This window comes from Vicugna pacos, chromosome 10 (assembly GCF_048564905.1).
Source record: "Vicugna pacos chromosome 10, VicPac4, whole genome shotgun sequence".
NCBI lineage: Eukaryota > Metazoa > Chordata > Mammalia > Artiodactyla > Camelidae > Vicugna > Vicugna pacos.
The window spans coordinates 60,514,553-60,531,981 of record NC_132996.1 but is presented as its reverse complement, the minus strand read 5'-3'; the positions used below and the strand labels follow the sequence as shown (position 1 = coordinate 60,531,981).

General features: G+C 35.9%; 1 protein-coding gene and 2 non-coding genes across 9 annotated transcripts in view; all 3 read left to right on the top strand.

The window, feature by feature from the left end:
• The window catches only part of CKAP5 (cytoskeleton associated protein 5), an 89,641-nt gene that overhangs the window by 57,916 nt on the left and 14,296 nt on the right, over positions 1–17,429 (top strand). For all 7 annotated transcript variants that reach the window (XM_006212285.4, XM_072969887.1, XM_072969885.1 and 4 more), the window contains exons 19-35: positions 116–173; positions 259–384; positions 996–1,135; positions 1,279–1,453; positions 2,037–2,150; positions 3,502–3,630; positions 7,059–7,253; positions 7,630–7,765; positions 8,868–8,956; positions 10,707–10,832; positions 12,129–12,278; positions 12,584–12,787; positions 12,983–13,118; positions 13,563–13,756; positions 14,715–14,887; positions 16,056–16,229; positions 16,451–16,571. In XM_006212285.4, coding sequence (XP_006212347.1) covers positions 116–173; positions 259–384; positions 996–1,135; positions 1,279–1,453; positions 2,037–2,150; positions 3,502–3,630; positions 7,059–7,253; positions 7,630–7,765; positions 8,868–8,956; positions 10,707–10,832; positions 12,129–12,278; positions 12,584–12,787; positions 12,983–13,118; positions 13,563–13,756; positions 14,715–14,887; positions 16,056–16,229; positions 16,451–16,571 — 2,440 coding nt within the window. The remainder of the gene's footprint in view (positions 1–115; positions 174–258; positions 385–995; positions 1,136–1,278; positions 1,454–2,036; positions 2,151–3,501; positions 3,631–7,058; positions 7,254–7,629; positions 7,766–8,867; positions 8,957–10,706; positions 10,833–12,128; positions 12,279–12,583; positions 12,788–12,982; positions 13,119–13,562; positions 13,757–14,714; positions 14,888–16,055; positions 16,230–16,450; positions 16,572–17,429) is intronic.
• LOC116285536 (small nucleolar RNA SNORD67) lies at positions 13,243–13,353 on the top strand. Its single transcript, XR_004195249.1, has one exon. It is a non-coding gene; the product is annotated as a small nucleolar RNA SNORD67 (small nucleolar RNA).
• LOC116285537 (small nucleolar RNA SNORD67) lies at positions 16,622–16,720 on the top strand. The gene has a single exon (XR_004195250.1). It is a non-coding gene; the product is annotated as a small nucleolar RNA SNORD67 (small nucleolar RNA).

Sequence of the window (17,429 nt, the reverse complement as noted above, 5' to 3'; positions counted from 1 at the left end):
AGACTTGGGACATACACAAAAGGAGCCAGTTCCAGAGTCTGTGTTTATAAAACTCCATTGAGTATTTTGAGGTTTTCATTTGTTTGTTTTTAATTCTAAATGTTGTTTCTTCTAGATTGAATGTAAAAGCTTTCATTAGCAATGTGAAGACAGCTCTTGCTGCAACAAACCCAGTGAGTACATACCAGCATATATAGGTACAATACAGCCATCTTTGTGGTTCTGTTCTGATCTGAAAAGTTCATTTTGTCCTGCCAGGCTGTGAGGACTTCTGCCATCACCTTGCTTGGTGTGATGTATCTGTACGTTGGTCCCTCTTTGCGAATGTTCTTTGAGGATGAGAAGCCTGCCCTCCTATCCCAGATAGATGCAGAATTTGAGAAGGTAAAGCTTCACAAATGATACAATCCATGGTGAACTTGTGAATGCTCATATAAGTTAAGTTTAAACTTTTAACTCTTTGGAATGAAGAATATGTATGTATATGCTTTTATATGTATAAAGTACCCCTGAGAAGAGTTCTTAAGAAGTTGATGACTTTGTGACAAAGAGAACTGGTTAGACTTAGTATAGGATGGAACGTTTTCCCCTGTGTATCCTTTGTGGCTTTGGAATATGAAACATTTTATCTGTATTACTTTTTCAAAAAGCACACTAAATATAACAATAAAAATTATTTTAAATAAAAAAGAAACTTGACCTTCCTTGAGTAAACTTTTCAGTTGAAATTCTAAGTTTTGGCAGACTTGCTCTGTATTGTCTTGGGCTTACAAGTCAAAAGACAGTTTTATGATTGAAAAGTCAGATTCTAATAGGTTTGTATAAAAATACCTTTTGTCACAGTCTCAAAATTGGAATCTAGGAATTCAAATATGTGCTGTGTGAATTAAGTATTGTGAAGGAATATGAAAGTTTGACATGGGCACCATTCTCTACTTGTTTGCTCTCATATTCTTCATCAAGTTCGTTAGCCTTACTGACTTACTTGTGTGTAGATGCAAGGACAGAGCCCACCTGCTCCAACCAGAGGGATTTCCAAACACAGCACAATTGGCACAGATGAAGGGGAAGATGGAGACGAACCAGATGATGGGGGCAATGATGTTGTGGATCTTTTACCAAGGACAGAAATCAGGTAGATTTGTTGCTAATGATTTATTTGGTGTATTATGCTGAATTCTTAATGGTGCCTTCTGTTTCTCAGTAAAGGATACTTCTATGACATCATTATTATTTTAGACATCTTGGAATAAAGGATTCTGTCTTCTATTTTTTCAGTGATAAAATCACTTCTGAGTTAGTGTCTAAGATTGGTGACAAAAATTGGAAGATCAGGAAAGAAGGTCTAGATGAAGTGGCAGGTATTATCAATGAAGCAAAATTTATCCAACCGAACATAGGTGAACTTCCAACTGCCTTGAAGGGTCGACTCAACGATTCCAATAAAATCTTGGTATGTAGAACATATGCCTATTCTTTTTCTCTCCCCTCTCTCCCCTGCAAGGGATTCCTTTTCAGTAATCTTCACCAGCAAAAAATGAGTGGTCACTTTATTGCTTTGAACTAGAAATAGTTTCCTTTAATTTCTTCAATGTGCCTCAAGGTGTGTTGGTAGATGCCAGGCTTATTAATCAAATTTTGGTGAATCTCAGATTTGCTTTTTACAGGACTCTGATATTAAATATTTTTATATAAATACCACTTGTCATACACATAAGCTTAATTTTGAATTTTCAAATTTGGAATTTTATGTCAGAATTTTCTTAAACTAGGTTTTACCTTACTTTAAAATTTTAAAGCAGTAAAATCTCTGGTCTAAAATTCGAGTACTCCAGCTTTATGAACTGATGATAAAAGAGGAGGCCACCACTTAAAAAGTATTCATAAGCTGCTTAGAATCATAACAAGCTGATTTCCCTGTTTCTTAAGTAGTCCAGAAACTTCCTACTGCATTGACCACATAGCAGCAAACTTGCAAACCTTTGAACACAGCTTGCTTATGATTGGAACATAACTTGTTGGCCCTTCCCACTCAGGTGCAGCAGACATTGAATATCCTCCAGCAATTGGCAGTAGCCATGGGCCCAAACATCAAGCAGCATGTGAAGAACTTAGGCATTCCTATCATCACAGTCCTTGGAGACAGCAAGGTAAACCTGACTCTTCACCACAGCTCCATTCTGGAATAGGCCAGCCACATTCTTGGGCTAACAGTAGTTCTCTTCTTAAAAGTCAAGTATGCATGTACACAGCTTATAAACTCTGGAAAGAAGAGAACATTAGGAGGAAAGTACTAAACATTTTTACCTCCCAGGCAGTATTGAGGTGACCAGATATCTCACTTACTAGCTTTATGACCCTTAGATAAGTTATTTATCATCTTTTTCTTTTTAACTTTTTTTTTTAAGGTAAATGAATCCACTTTTTTTTTTTTTAACTTTTTTTATTGAGTTACAGTCATTTTACAATGTGTCAAATTTCAGTGTAGAGCACAATTTTTCATTTACACATGAACATATACATATTCATTGTCACATTTTTTTTTGCTGTGAACTACAAGATCTTGTATATATTTCCCTGTCCTATACAGTATAATCTTGTTTATCTGTTCTACATTTTGAAATCCCAGTCTGTCCCTTCCCACCCCCCGTGATAAGTTATTTATCATCATTGAGGTTCATTTTCTTTATCCATGAAATTTAATTCTAACAATTAAATGAGAATCTGTACATACAGTACTTATACCTGTTTCATATAATATGCACTCAAAAAAATGGTTGCTATTATGATTATGATATCATTGTTAAAAGTATTGGTATAAAGACAATAAATATGTGAATTTTGGGATCATGTATTTATTGCCTTTTTTCCCTGAACTACTAGAGCAGGGCCTCCCAGTACTTCAGTAAGATAGTTATAGCTTCACAGTCTAGAATTTGTCTCATTGAAAGTTGCAAGCCTCTTCTACTTATCCCTAGATTGAATATTTGAGTGAATCTTTATTTTTGTGTGGTTCATTTAATTAGAGGAATTGAGCTATTTTAGTATTTTTCATGTCAATAAGTCCTCATTCTATGAGTACAAATTAATATAAAACGTAAGTGTTCAATGAAGTTGTTAATAATTTCTGTCTAACCACTATGAGTTCTCCAACATGTAGAATTACATTCTTTAGCAGATAACCATGGACATAAGAGTCCCTAGAGAGTCAGGAAACGAAACCTAAGCAGTTATTCCTCTAACATGGCATTTTATGCCCAGGTCACTGTTTTGCCTAATTAACTAAGTATAGGACCTTTACAGTTTGTAGTTTCTACTTTGGAGTTTTAATACAACCATAGGGCCACATGCTGTTTCAAAGGAGATGAAGTATGTTCCAAGTATGTTCATGTGGGCCTTAGAGAAACCTCCATTGTTTATGTTCACAAAGTAACAGGCTTTTCACTCTCTACCTGCAAATCATAGTTGATATTATCTTTACTAATGCTCTCGTCCATTCAGAACAATGTTCGAGCTGCTGCTCTAGCAACTGTGAATGCTTGGGCAGAACAGACTGGCATGAAGGAATGGCTGGAGGGGGAAGATCTTTCTGAAGAGCTCAAAAAGGAAAATCCTTTCTTGAGGCAAGAGGTTAGTACTACAAATATGATGTGCTTTATTCATGTCTTTTACCTTCATAGAGGCCTGAACCTTTGTAATCACTATACTTAAATGAATAGAATGAGTTCCATCATAAAACAGCTAATAAAATGAAACCACATCCCTTGAGCTTTTTTATTCATTTACTTGTTTTTCTTTTCATTTGCCTTTTTAACAATAAAACTTTTTAAAGGACTAGCCTTTTGTGAAATTTTCTCTTTTCTTGAACTCTTAAATGGTAAAATAAGACGTTTTAATCGCAACATAAAAATTGAGTTCAACATTCAAAACTCTATTAATGTAATCCATCATACCAACAGGCCAAAGAAGTCATAAAATCGTATCAGTTGACACACACACAAAAAAAAGATTTGAGAAAATTTAACACCTATTCATGATTTAAAACTCAGCATAGTAATAGAAGAGAATTACCTCAACTTGATAAAAAAAAATCTGCAAAAAACCTCTATAGATGATAATATACTTAATGGTGAAAGACTGGCTGCTTCCCCCTAAGATCAGGAACAAAGCAAGAATGTCCACTTTCACTACTGTTACTCAGCATATTACTAGAAGTTCTAGTCACTGCAATAAGGCAAGAAAAAGAAATGAAGGGCATACAAATTGGAAAAAGAACAAATAAAACTATTCCTAATTGCAGATAACATAACTATCGACATAGAAAACCCTGGGAAATCTATAGGTAAACTCCTAGAACTAACAAATGAGTTCAGTGAGATTTTACAGGATGTAATATAAATATACAAAAGTCAATCACTTTTTTTATAATACATTGAACATGTGGAAACCAAAGTTATAAACACAGTGCCATTTACAGTTGCTCCAACGAAAGTGAAATCCTTAGATATACACTTAACAAAACAAATAAAAAGTAAGTATACTGACAACTACAGAATACTGATGAAGAGTCCAAGGAAGACCCAAATAGACGTAGAGACATGCCATGTTTGTCGATTGGAAGACTCAACATAGTAGAGATATTTGTTCTATATATTTAATGTATACATAATTGATCTATGCATTTAATGTAATTCCTGTCAAATTCCGGCAAGTTTTTTTTTTTAAGACAAAGTCAAGGTTATTCTGAAATTTATATTTCAGCTAAAACAATCTTGACAAAGAAAAAATAGGGGAAAAAGTCACTATTATATATATATTAAGGCTTACTAAATTACTAAAGTAATCAAGACACTGTGATGATGGGGGAATGGGAAGGGGAAGATAGAGACAGATCAGTGGAACTGAAGAGGGAACCCAGAAATAGACCTACAGAAATGTGAGCAACTAATTTTTGACAGTTACCTAAGTAATTCAGTGAAGGAAGTGTGGCCTTTTCAGCAAATGATGCTGGAGCAATTGACATCCATAGACAAAAAAATAAACCCTGACCTAAACCTTACATCTTACCAAAATTAACTCAAAATGTATCATGAGCTTAAACGTTGAACATAAAACTGTAGGACTTTTAAAAGTAATGTAGGAGAAATACATATTCTTCAGGATATAGAAATTCTTAAGGCAAAGAATTCTTAGACTTGACACCAAAACCACAATTCATCAAAGGAAAAATTAATAAATTAGACCTCATCAAAATTAAGAACTGTTACCTGCAAAAGACCATGTGAAGATGGAAAGATAAACTACAGAATGGGATAAAATATTTGCAAACTCTATATCCAATAAAAGACTATTATCTAGAATATATATATATATATAGATATAGATATAGATATATAGATATATAGATAGATCTCTCAAAAGTCAATAGTATAAAAAAATCTAATTATAAAATTGGCAGAGGACATCAACAGACACTTCTCTGGAGAAGATATACAGATGGCAAATAAACCTATGAAAGATGTTCAACATTATTGGCCATCAAGGAAATGCAAAAAAAAAAAAAGGAAATGCAAATAAAAGTACAATGAGATATCACAAACAGTTATCAGAATTACTAAAATAAAAAGTAGTGATAACACTGAATGCTGGCAAGGATATCCTTGGAGAAACATGAACACTCTCCTGGTGGAAATATAAAATGGTTTAACCACTCTAGAAAACAATTTGGCAGTTCTTATAAAACTAAACATGTAGTTACTGTATGACCCAACAAATCTTGGACATTTATTCTGGAAAAATGAAAATATGTTTGCACAAAAGCTTATGTACAATTGTTCATAGCAACTGATTCATAATAGCCCAAATCTGGAAACAGCCCAGATATCTTTCAACAGGTGAATGTTGTAACAAACTATTGTATATCCATATTTGTAATACTATTTAGCAATAAAAGAAAGAAATCACTGATGCATGCAACAAGTTAGATAAATCTCCAAGGAATTATACTGAGTGACAAAAGCCAATCCTAAACAGTTACATACTATATGATCCCACTTATATAACTTTGAAATCTCATATTTTACAAATGGATAACAGATTAGTGGTTACCAGGGATTTAGGTGAGGAGGGAGGGGTAGGAGGGATGGGGGTGTGGTTGTAAAAGAGGCAACACCTAGGATCCTTGGGATGGAACTGTTCAAAATTTTGACTGTGGTAGTGGATATATTAACACACACAAAATTGTAGAGAACTAAATACATACACGTACACAAATGAGAAAAAGTCAAACTGGGGCAATCTGAGTATGATCAGTGGATTGTGTATCAATGTCAATATCCTGGTTGTGATGCTTTATTATGGTTTCATGAAGTGCTACTATTGGCAGAAATGTGGTAGAGAGTGCATGGGATCTCTGTATTATTTCTTATAAACTACATGTGAATCTACAATCCTCTCAATATTTCAATTTAAAAATAAATACAAATACAAATTATTTTAAAGGCATAGGGAAAAAAAACTATGTGAGACAGAAAACAGAAGTCCTAGTAGTACTTGTCACTTCTGATCAAATATTTTGCATCTTTAGCTGAATAGTTCTTAGAATTAAAAAAAAATAAATAAGTGAAAGTTTTTCATTGTTAAAATGCATTAATAATTATTGAAGCTTTATAACTTAATGCTCAAATACGGTCCAAAAAACTACGTCCTCAGAGGAGGGTATAGCTCAATGGTAGAGTCCCTGCCTAGCATGCACGATGTCTTGAGTTGGATCCCCATTACCTCCATCAAAAAATAAATAAATAAACCTTATCACCTTCCCCCAGCAAAATTAAGTAAAAAAACAAACAAACAAACAAAACTATGTCCTTATCTTAGATGATTGGCATCATTGCATATTCATTATTTCATTAAACAATGGAAATGACTGATTTCATATTGGAAAGTTGTAGTGTAAGAACTAATTCAGTGTTTGGGACTGATGAAATCATTAGGTCTAAGATCATAAATAATTAGTTTTCTACGTGAAGTGTGTAACTAGTCTTTATTTCTTTTGGCAGCTTCTGGGCTGGCTGGCTGAGAAACTACCAACTCTTCGCACCACCCCCACAGACCTCATCCTTTGTGTTCCCCACCTCTACTCCTGTCTAGAGGATCGGAATGGAGATGTGCGAAAGAAGGCCCAAGATGCCTTGCCATTCTTCATGATGCATTTAGGATATGAGAAAATGGCCAAGGCTACGGGGAAACTGAAAGTACTACTACTTGTTGCTGCTGCTATTAAAAGCCATTAGGAAAATATTGACATGAGTTTATATAGGCAGAAGATCACATTACCTCCTATGAGTCTCAACTTGAAATCCCAATGAAAGCAGAAATAAAATACTTAGTAGTGTAGAACTTCCAAAGAATCTGCTGCCTCTGCAGGGGTGAGAATTGTGACCTTCTAGAATGGCAGCTAATTTAGTGTGACTTCATAATGTGTGTGAACTTCTCTTGGATTATGTGCTGCCTCCCTTCATTGGTATTTCAAAACAAGGAGCTCAAGAATTTGACAGCACATCTGTTAGTAAGCATAGTATGAATATATCATTTATGTGGCCTCTCACCTCTGTTGTATTGTCTCCCTAGCCAACGTCTAAAGATCAGGTGTTGGCCATGCTAGAGAAAGCCAAAGCGAACATGCCGTCCAAGCCCGCTGCACCTGCTAAAGCAACTTCCAGACCAGTGGGAGGGTCAGCTCCAGCTAAATTCCAGCCTGCCTCAGGTAACTCTATTTTAAGAGGGTTAAAAGGGAAGGAAAATAGCCCAAGGGAACTCTAAAAGAGTCTTCATTCAGTCTTCATTTTTTATCACATTTCCTATGGCTTAGATTCCAAGCCCTCCCTCCGTCTCCTCACCCATGCTTTCACAAACAGTTAAGTACCTGTTTTATGTCAGAAACTGTACTGAGAGTTCAAAAGATGATTAATTTAAAAGTTTCCAACTCCAAAAAGGAGTTTTGGAGTAGCACATTGAAATACTCCAGAAAGCAAGTGTTCCATCTCATTTTTAAGGTTTCTGCAACTATTTTCTGCTATTGGATATTAATAGTTAGAAGGGGAATTGGAACCATCTAGCTTAATCCCCTTTATTCACAGATGAGGAACACCAAAGATTAGGTGACTTGCAAGGCCAAACAGCCAGCCAGTGCCTGAATCAGCAGAGAACTCTGCTTGCTCATTCATGAATGAGTTCTCCATTCCCTATGCTTGGCAGTTTGCTGATCCATTCTAATATTTACTAAACTTTTTTAAGGGAAAATTCTTGATTTCTTCATCCTGATGTTAAAATTCCATAATGTATAAATAGAACACTAACCTGTAAATTCTGCTCTTCTAGACTTATTGCTTAAACAAAATAATAGTATTCTATTTAGTTGGATAGAAATTACTGATGTTACAAAAGTTGGAAATTTTACATGTGTAAAATTGTTGGTATCAAAGTGTATATATTCAGTTATTACATTTGTTGGAATCTTGCTATTTGTATATATACTTTGGTATCAAAGGTGACAGGCCCTACCCTTAAGGAAGTATCAATCTAGCAAAAAGGGTTTTTTAACTGCCATTTAGGGAATAGTTTTTAAACTGCAGTTTAAATGATTGATAAAGGAAATGTCAATTTTCTGAATTAACTTCATGAAATTGTACTTAAAGAGGAAATCAGTGAGAAAAAAATTAGGAAAAAAACCTAACTGAAAACACTTTAAAAATGGATATATTTAAAACTGCAGGCTTTCTCACCATCATGATATACTTAACCTGCCCAAAATATAGGGATATTAGTTAGAGTTTGTATTTATAGTCCATGCTTTTATTTTCTCAAAGCACCTGTTGAAGATTCTGTTTCTGGCGCTGTAGAACCCAAGCCTGATCCAAAAAAAGCCAAAGCTCTAGGAGTTTCCTCTAAAACAAAGGTATGTTAACTCTGCACCTTAGATGTAGAATTGCTTCTAAGTGTGTTTTATACACTGAGTCATTCTTTTAAGGATCATTTTACATAGGTGAGATCATTACTACTCTTGACATTAGCCAATTATAAAGTATTTATTCAAGTTTCTGTGGCTTACTTTTAATGAGGCCTCAAAACAAAGACATCCTATTCTCAGGATGTGCTGCCATGGTTTCTGTCATGCAGATCTTTGGGGAAGATTTTCAGTAGTAAGCAACTTCCTTCAAATTTGGCAGCTAAGTCATCATACTAAAAGGTATTCTGATTAGACTCAAGCAAAATACCTTCTTTCTCCAACACCAATGGGATTTGATGCATCACCAATCCTTTCAGCATTCATGCAGAGTTCAACAGTTTAAAGAAGTGTTTTCAAATGCTCAGCCTTAAATATCCCCTGGCTATTTTTTCATTGAATCATGTTTTTGAATTACAGCAAATTGTCATCAGTTTCTATATCAAGATTCAGAGCTTGTCACTGTATTCAGAGTATTCACTATTTAATACAAAAGGAAAATTGCAGAACTATGCAGTCAATAGTAAATCTAACAGTAAATGTAAATAGAGAAAACTATTTCATTAACTGCATGTCACTGATGAAAATATATCAGAGGAGGAACTGTTTTGTTACCTAGTACATTTATTATTACATCCCAATTTTAAAAGGGGCAGTCTATGGCTATTCTTCTAAATAATACTCATTTGCCTTCCCTATACTTGGGTCCTTCAATTCATTGAGTTAACTTAATTGGGTAGTTATCTTCTGAACTATCCAACGAAGCTTTTCCTGTCCTGTTCTTTTCCTGTCCTCCTCCCTGTCCTCATCCCAAATTTAACAAGTGCTTATTTTAGTATTTTGATCACAAGTGCTTTGAAGTATTTTTGACTCTGTTCTTAATGCCATTTTTTCCCAGCCTCTTGCAGTTGACAAAGCAGTTTCTCATAAATGATCTCATATTTGTTTTGACTGAATGACTTCAGTGTTTGAACTAGAAAGAAATACTGGCCTACTAGAAATAGCAGACTTTTGCTGCATTTGTAATAATAATGATTCCAGTAATGAAATTCAAATTTTACCTTAAATGCATATACTATGTGTTTATAGTTTCTTTTCATCTGATACAAAGATTCTAAATCTTGGATTATTTTTAAAAACCACTTTGATAACAAGTATTTAAAATATTTCTAGCAATTTGCTCTATAAACAGGTTCAAAGTGTATCCTGTTAATAGTGATGTGATAGAGATACATTTTATATGGAGAGAAACAGAAAAGCTTTCTCAACTAAGTGATGTGAAATGTGTGAATGACATTCAAAATGTCATTAATTTGGAAAACTATAAACAGTGTTGAAGATTTCAAGAAAGAAAAGAACTACCTATTATATGTCAATTATATCTCAATAATTTTTTAAAGAACTACCCAATAAAAATAGTTTGTGACCCAGACCAGTGATAGATAATAGTGGCTTTTCCAGCTACATCACATGCCAGTGCAAGGACCACACACCAGTTACTTAAGAATGCTTTTAGAAGCAGTTCTAGAAAATCTATACAAGAACATATCATATGCAAGATTCTGTGGCTCATTTGTTTCTTTCATGTGGAATATGATGTAGAGAGTTGTCTCTGGTTTATAGAGTGCCCTTTTACTGGGCAGTAACAGCAAATGCCCAAGAAGTAGTCAGCTAATCAGCATTCCCTGCACCTTGATTGTAGACTGCGCAAGGAAAGAAAGTGCCCAGCAAAACCAGCCTAAAGGAGGATGAAGACAAATCTGGTCCTATTTTTATTGTTGTTCCAAATGGAAAGGAGCAAAGAATGAAAGATGAAAAAGGGTTAAAGGTAAGAAAGAAATAAGAATCTTCGTAAGTTTTTTGCTTGTTTTTGTTTTGTTTGGTGATCAAGAATAACTTTTCTATGTGAAATCATATTGTGAAATATCTAATAATTATCTGAATCTTTTGCTTATAAGTTATATCTTGTTTCTCTAAGACTTCTTTATGGTAGCATTAATACCTGCAAAAGAAACTATGGAATGGAGCTATTGCCTGTTTTTCCTCCAAGTAGAAAGAAATAGAAGTTTTTTGGATTTGGGTTTTTGGTTTGTTTGTTTTTTTTATTTTTAGAGTCAAATACCTGAAAGCAGTCATTGATTTTTTTATTAATTACACATATGTAATGTGCTATTCCTTTAATCCTTCTCATACCTGATACCCTAAAAGATAGATTTGGTAACTATATATGGCCAGTTCAATCATTTCTCTTTTGATGTTGTGTTACTTTTATTAGGCAGTTAAAAATGTTTTTGAATATATGTATATATACATTTATTTTATATATATATATTTTTTTTAATTCAAACAATACAAAAAAAGTGCAGAGTACAGTATGAAAAGCCTGTCTCCCACTCTAGTCTCCCTCCACAGGGAGAAAATTATTACTATATGTTTGATGTATTGCTCCAGAAATAATAATATTCTATACCTATACAATCATATATGTATAAGATATAACCCTCCTTTTACATAAATGGGAATATGCCATACTCTGTTCTGCATCTTACTTTTTTCTTTTAATTATGTTTGAAATATCATAAAAATTGGTCCATATCTGCATGCATATGTGCATTCATTCTTTTTTACTGGTACATCATATGTATGTACCTTTCTTTATTCTGAACACACAGTGTGGAACATTTAGGTTGTTCTTTGTCTTTCAGTATTATAAACTATACTGCTATAGGCATCTTTGATTGTTGGTTTTGTGCACGTATGTGAGCATGTTTATATTAAACTTCTAGAATAAAATATGTACATTTTAAATTTTGATAGATATTTCAAATTTTCTTTTTATTAAGTTTTGCCAATAGTGTCCACCATGTTATACAGTAATAGAGACTTGACTTTTTAAGTAAGTAAGAATTGCTGAAAATTTTATTCCTAGAAGATTTTCAGTTAAACTTTCAGAAGTAGAACAGCTTGACAATACATTTTGTATTCATATTTAATTACAAATTAATCTTGGTGAATTTTAAAATATCCTATTAAGTTGATTCCTGTGACTGCTTAAAATAGAATTCTCTACCTTATTTCAGTTAAACACCTTACAGCCCCTTTTCACTGTTTTTTTTTTTTCCAGGTGCTTAAGTGGAACTTTACTACTCCACGGGATGAATACATTGAGCAGCTAAAGACTCAGATGTCTAGCTGTGTGGCTAAATGGTTACAAGATGAAATGTTTCACTCAGACTTTCAGCATCACAACAAAGCCCTTGCTGTCATGGTTGATGTAAGTTTGCAACAAAATAAATATGCGTGAATCTCAGGCATGTGAAAATACTGAACCCTGTGAAATAATCGGAAGTTTGCATGACTTGAGAAGGAACTGGAATACACCATGTTCTCTGTTTTTAGAGCTTTCTTATTATTTGACAGAATAAACGACTGTCGGTCTATAATTTTGGTCTTAAATGGAGGCTTAGCGATCTGTCATTTTCTTTTTGGACTGCAGTGAAATTTAAGACTTACTTGCATAATAGAACTTAAATTTTTATACAGTCTAATTTGGAGGGTTTTGTCTTGTTTTGTCTCAAGCACTTAGAGAGTGAAAAAGAGGGTGTCATTGGTTGCCTGGATCTTATCTTAAAATGGCTTACCCTGCGGTTTTTTGACACCAATACAAGCGTCTTAATGAAAGCCCTAGAATATTTAAAATTGCTCTTCACCCTGTTAAGTGAGGAGGAGTATCATCTTACTGAGAACGAAGCATCTTCCTTCATCCCCTATCTCATCCTCAAGGTAATGTGTTGTTCTCACTCTGGAAGACTACTCAAATTCCCCGCTACCTCAGTTCCTATACTTTTATTCCCTCTCCTTTCTTCATTTGTTGTATGATGATACCATCTACTGTTCATTCCCATGTCCCTGTTCATGGGAGAAACCTTTGCTACTCAGAAAATGCCTCGGTTAATCATAATTTTCCTTGTTGACTAGGTCGGAGAACCAAAGGACGTCATTCGTAAAGATGTCCGTGCCATCCTTAACCGGATGTGCCTTGTCTACCCAGCCAGCAAGATGTTCCCCTTCATTATGGAAGGAACCAAATCCAAAAACTCTAAGCAAAGAGCAGGTAAAGCAACAATTTAAATTAAGGTGTAAATCTGCAACAGTGACCTCTAATAGAAATAGTTTATAGATGAACCAGGAAATTTCTTTAGTGTCTTTATCAGTGATTACAGCCTTCTTATTTGGACTGTGAGAGTGATGAGTTGCACACTGGTGGAGCCACAGTATCAGGTGATACAGGCACCGCTCAGTACCACCCTGGTGACAAAATCAAGTGCACAGGGGCCATCTGACTCACAGGCATCCCTTTCTTCTAGGAGCACTTGCTATAACACCATTGTTTCATTGAGTGTTTTATAAGAAGGCAATAAACAAGGAAGAATTCTCAGCACAGCCAGAATAAGATTTTAGTCCTTCATGTATGCCAAGGAAAATTTATTTAGTAAAGATAAGTCTCTATGCCAAATGTGTGTTGAGTCTCCTTAATCTAGCCTTTTTCCCCCATCAGAGTGCCTGGAAGAACTGGGGTGTCTGGTCGAGTCCTATGGCATGAATGTTTGCCAACCAACCCCGGGAAAAGCCTTAAAGGAGATAGCGATTCACATAGGAGACCGTGACAACGCTGTGCGCAATGCTGCCCTCAACACCATCGTCACAGTGTACAATGTACATGGGGACCAGGTGTTCAAGCTGATTGGAACCGTGAGTGATTTTCTCTGAATATTTTCAGTATGTTGTGAATTGCCAGATCACTGGTGTCAGGTTTCATGCCATCTCAACTCTAGCTAAGTTTTTACCACTTTTTATTAAAACTCAACCTATCCAAGTGATCTAGAATCCAGGTAAGCCCTTGAGGGTGTCTCTGATTACTTATGCTGTGTCTTACTGGAAATTAGATTTTCTTTTCTGAGCATCCCCCTCATACCAGTTTGCTTTAGATGAGAGCTATTTTTGAATCAAGAAATCTGAGCTAGTCTGAGATGTAAATTCTGCCTGGCAATCTCCTCTGTAATTTTTAGTGCATTTATTTTTTAGTGAACAGGTACTTACTTGCATATAATGTGGGTTGCAGTACATGTCAGATCAGAAGTCTTGAGTTGCAGCCATGAGCCAGACTCCCCAAGCACAGAAGGTTCTGCTTCTGACTCTAATTCCTCTGAGCCACTCACTAATGTGGCTGGACTCCAGTTTTTCACCCTTAGTAGCACATATATTTATACTGTGCTTATATTTTTTAACTTGTATTAATCTCATTAAATCCTCACTACACCCCAATGAAGGAGATAAAGCAGATGGGAATTTTACAGATGACCGAAAGTGAAGCTTCTCACCCACAGTCACACAGCTGGTTAGTGGTAACACAACAAAAATGAGGAAACTTCATTTAATTCTTGATTTTTTTATTCACAGTTATTAATAGCCTTCCCTTTTGTATCCTTCCCTTCTTTCATATGTTCTCCTATTATAATAGGTCAGGTTTTGACAATAGTCGATTTTAAAATGTAGGCAGTGTTTTGAAAGTAAATTTACCCTGATAGGTTCTGTTTGCTTTGACATGAAAATGGATATTAATTCTTGAGTCTTCCAATTACGTTTTTAATTCTCCTCATATTCTACTAGAGAGGTATGCTAATAAATTATATTGGACCTCTTTTGACAGCTTTCTGAAAAAGATATGAGCATGCTTGAGGAGAGGATTAAGCGGTCAGCAAAGAGGCCTTCTGCTGCACCAATAAAACAGGTGGAAGAGAAGCCTCAGCGCACACAGAGCATGAGCTCCAATACTAACATGCTCCGCAAGGGACCGGCTGAGGACATGTCCTCCAAACTCAAGTATGTGGATGGAGATAAGTGTCTTGAGAGCATCTCTTTGGACTTTGCCTTATGTGCTGCGAGCTTATCCTGTAACATAATCTCGAGTTCTTGTAGCCATTATCATGCATGACACAGTGTCGGGGTAAATGTCTTGTAACCAAATGTTTAATCCTTCAGCCTTCATTGTCTGTGTCTTTGTCTCAAAACCACTTCTAAATAGTCTTGTGCCTTCTTTCACTGCTTTTCCGTGGACAGAATTATGTATCGCACTTATAGGATGTAAGTACTGCCTGCTAATTTCTCATTAGCAGGGCTCTTATATCTTTCTAACTTCTGGCTTGGATTCATCCCCTCTGGAGGGCGATTGTTGTAGTTTATAACCAGGGTAGAGGGTGTCCAAGTATGCCATGAATCAAGCCTTCCCTGAAAGTCCACTGGCTAGCAGAAGTGTCAGCTCAATCTCATGTAGCTAAAATATTGATTCACTTTCTTCTTTGTGTTCCTTTTCTTCAGATAGGCTAAGTAAAATGCATGCAACCCAGAATTGGCTTGGGGACTCAAAATTAACTACCTTCTAAGCAAGACAACTCTATTTTGGGTTGTGTCATGAGTATAATTTTAACCAATTTGAATTTTGAAACCATGAATATCTGTTGTTTGGTTGTAATCCTGGCCCTGACCTGTCAAGAATGAATATTTCTAAAAAGAGGTGACGGACTGTCCCTCAAGTATAAAACTTACTGAACACTGCATGGGATGATGCTTATAATTAGAAAAATGTATACACTGGTTAAACTGGTGGAAAAGAACCAGGCAGTCTATAAATATTTTTCAAATTTTTGCCCAGAAGTAATGAACTTTGAGTCAATGAAGTATACTTTGTTATTTACTGCCCCAGCTGGAATAGCAGCACAAGGTTTGTTGGCTTTAGTGAACTAGAGAGGATACTTATAATTTGGCAATACCTTAAGTACAAGTTAAAGAAATCTGCTCTCAGGATATTCATGAACCAGTGTTGTTGCCCATTGAAAACACTTGGTTAGACTCGAGGACTTAAATCATTCAGGGGGGCTGAAACCAGAAGTTGAACATCCGTCGTGAAGCTTTGGGGCAGCTGGCAGTGCTTCTCTTGCCCTTTGGTTAAGAAGTCTCTTTTAGTTCAGGAGCCTCCTTTTGCTTCCCTTAGCCAAGCCCGAAGCATGAGTGGGCATCCTGAGGCAGCCCAGATGGTTCGCCGAGAATTCCAACTGGATCTAGATGAGATTGAAAATGACAATGGCACAGTCCGATGTGAAATGCCAGAACTTGTTCAGCACAAACTGGACGACATTTTTGAACCAGTCCTTATTCCTGAACCCAAGTAAGTTCACCCATTTCATCTAAGTATAAGCAGTTCATGATCATCAGAGTATATATGTTGAAAAGAGCTCTCTGTTCAGTTAGAACTTTTTAGAACAGTTTACCATCTGACTAATAGAAGTTCTTTACTAAAACCTGTATCTAGTAGGGAAGTGCATAATTCCAACTCATTGGGATACTTTGTAATAAAGATTGAATTGTTTCCTTTGCTCCACTCTCTAGGATCCGGGCTGTTTCTCCACACTTCGATGATATGCACAGTAATACAGCATCCACAATCAATTTCATTATCTCCCAAGTAGCCAGTGGTGACATCAACACAAGCATCCAAGCTCTGACACAGGTAATGGGGTTATTACTCATGACAGCGATTCCACTGTCGGATATAGAGGCTGTAACAGTGATAGTTGCACACCGGTCACAGTATTAAGGGAGGCAGGCAGTGTCAGTACTGCCCTGATGAAAAAAGTGCACAGGGACCACTCACAGTCATCACTTGTCTCACAGGATAGAGCTCTAATAGAGCCTTACTTTTTACAGTTGCATTCTTTCACTAGAGGCTGGAAAAAGCAGTTAAGTAGGAATCAGCTCTCATGGAACTTACATAGATTTTAGTGGACAGAGACAACAGTAAACAAGAAAATATCAGATAATAGTAACTATTGTATAAATATAACGCAAATGGGGTGATGGGAGAGAAGGAACTAAGTACTGGTTATTTAGATTGGTAGCCAGGGTTCAAGCAAAGGACAGCTAGTACAAAAGCTCTAGGGTAGGAATGAGCTTGGTGTGTTCAAGGAAACAGAGGCCCGTGTGTCCAGAATAGAACATAGTTGGCAAGAGGGAGAATGGTACAGAATGCGATTTGAGAGGTGGAGACAGACCAGATCATAAAAACCCTGGGGTAGTTGTTTGGATTTTATTTTAAGTGTGATAGGAAGCCATTAGAGAATTTTGAGCAAAGAAGCTGCATGTTTTTAAAAAATGGTTCTCTTCTTCCTCAGCTTCCCTTCCTTAACAGTCTAGTCATAAAGCCAGTAAGTTGGGTAGAACAAGGTAGGCATCAACCTTGTGGCAGGGGGGTGGGAGTAGAGAGCCTTAGTAGCCCATGTGTGGGTCCCCAAGCCCAAATGCCATGAGGAGGCTGTCATACAGAAGGGGTGACGCAGAGCCCAAACAAAGAGGAGAATGTCCTTGGGCG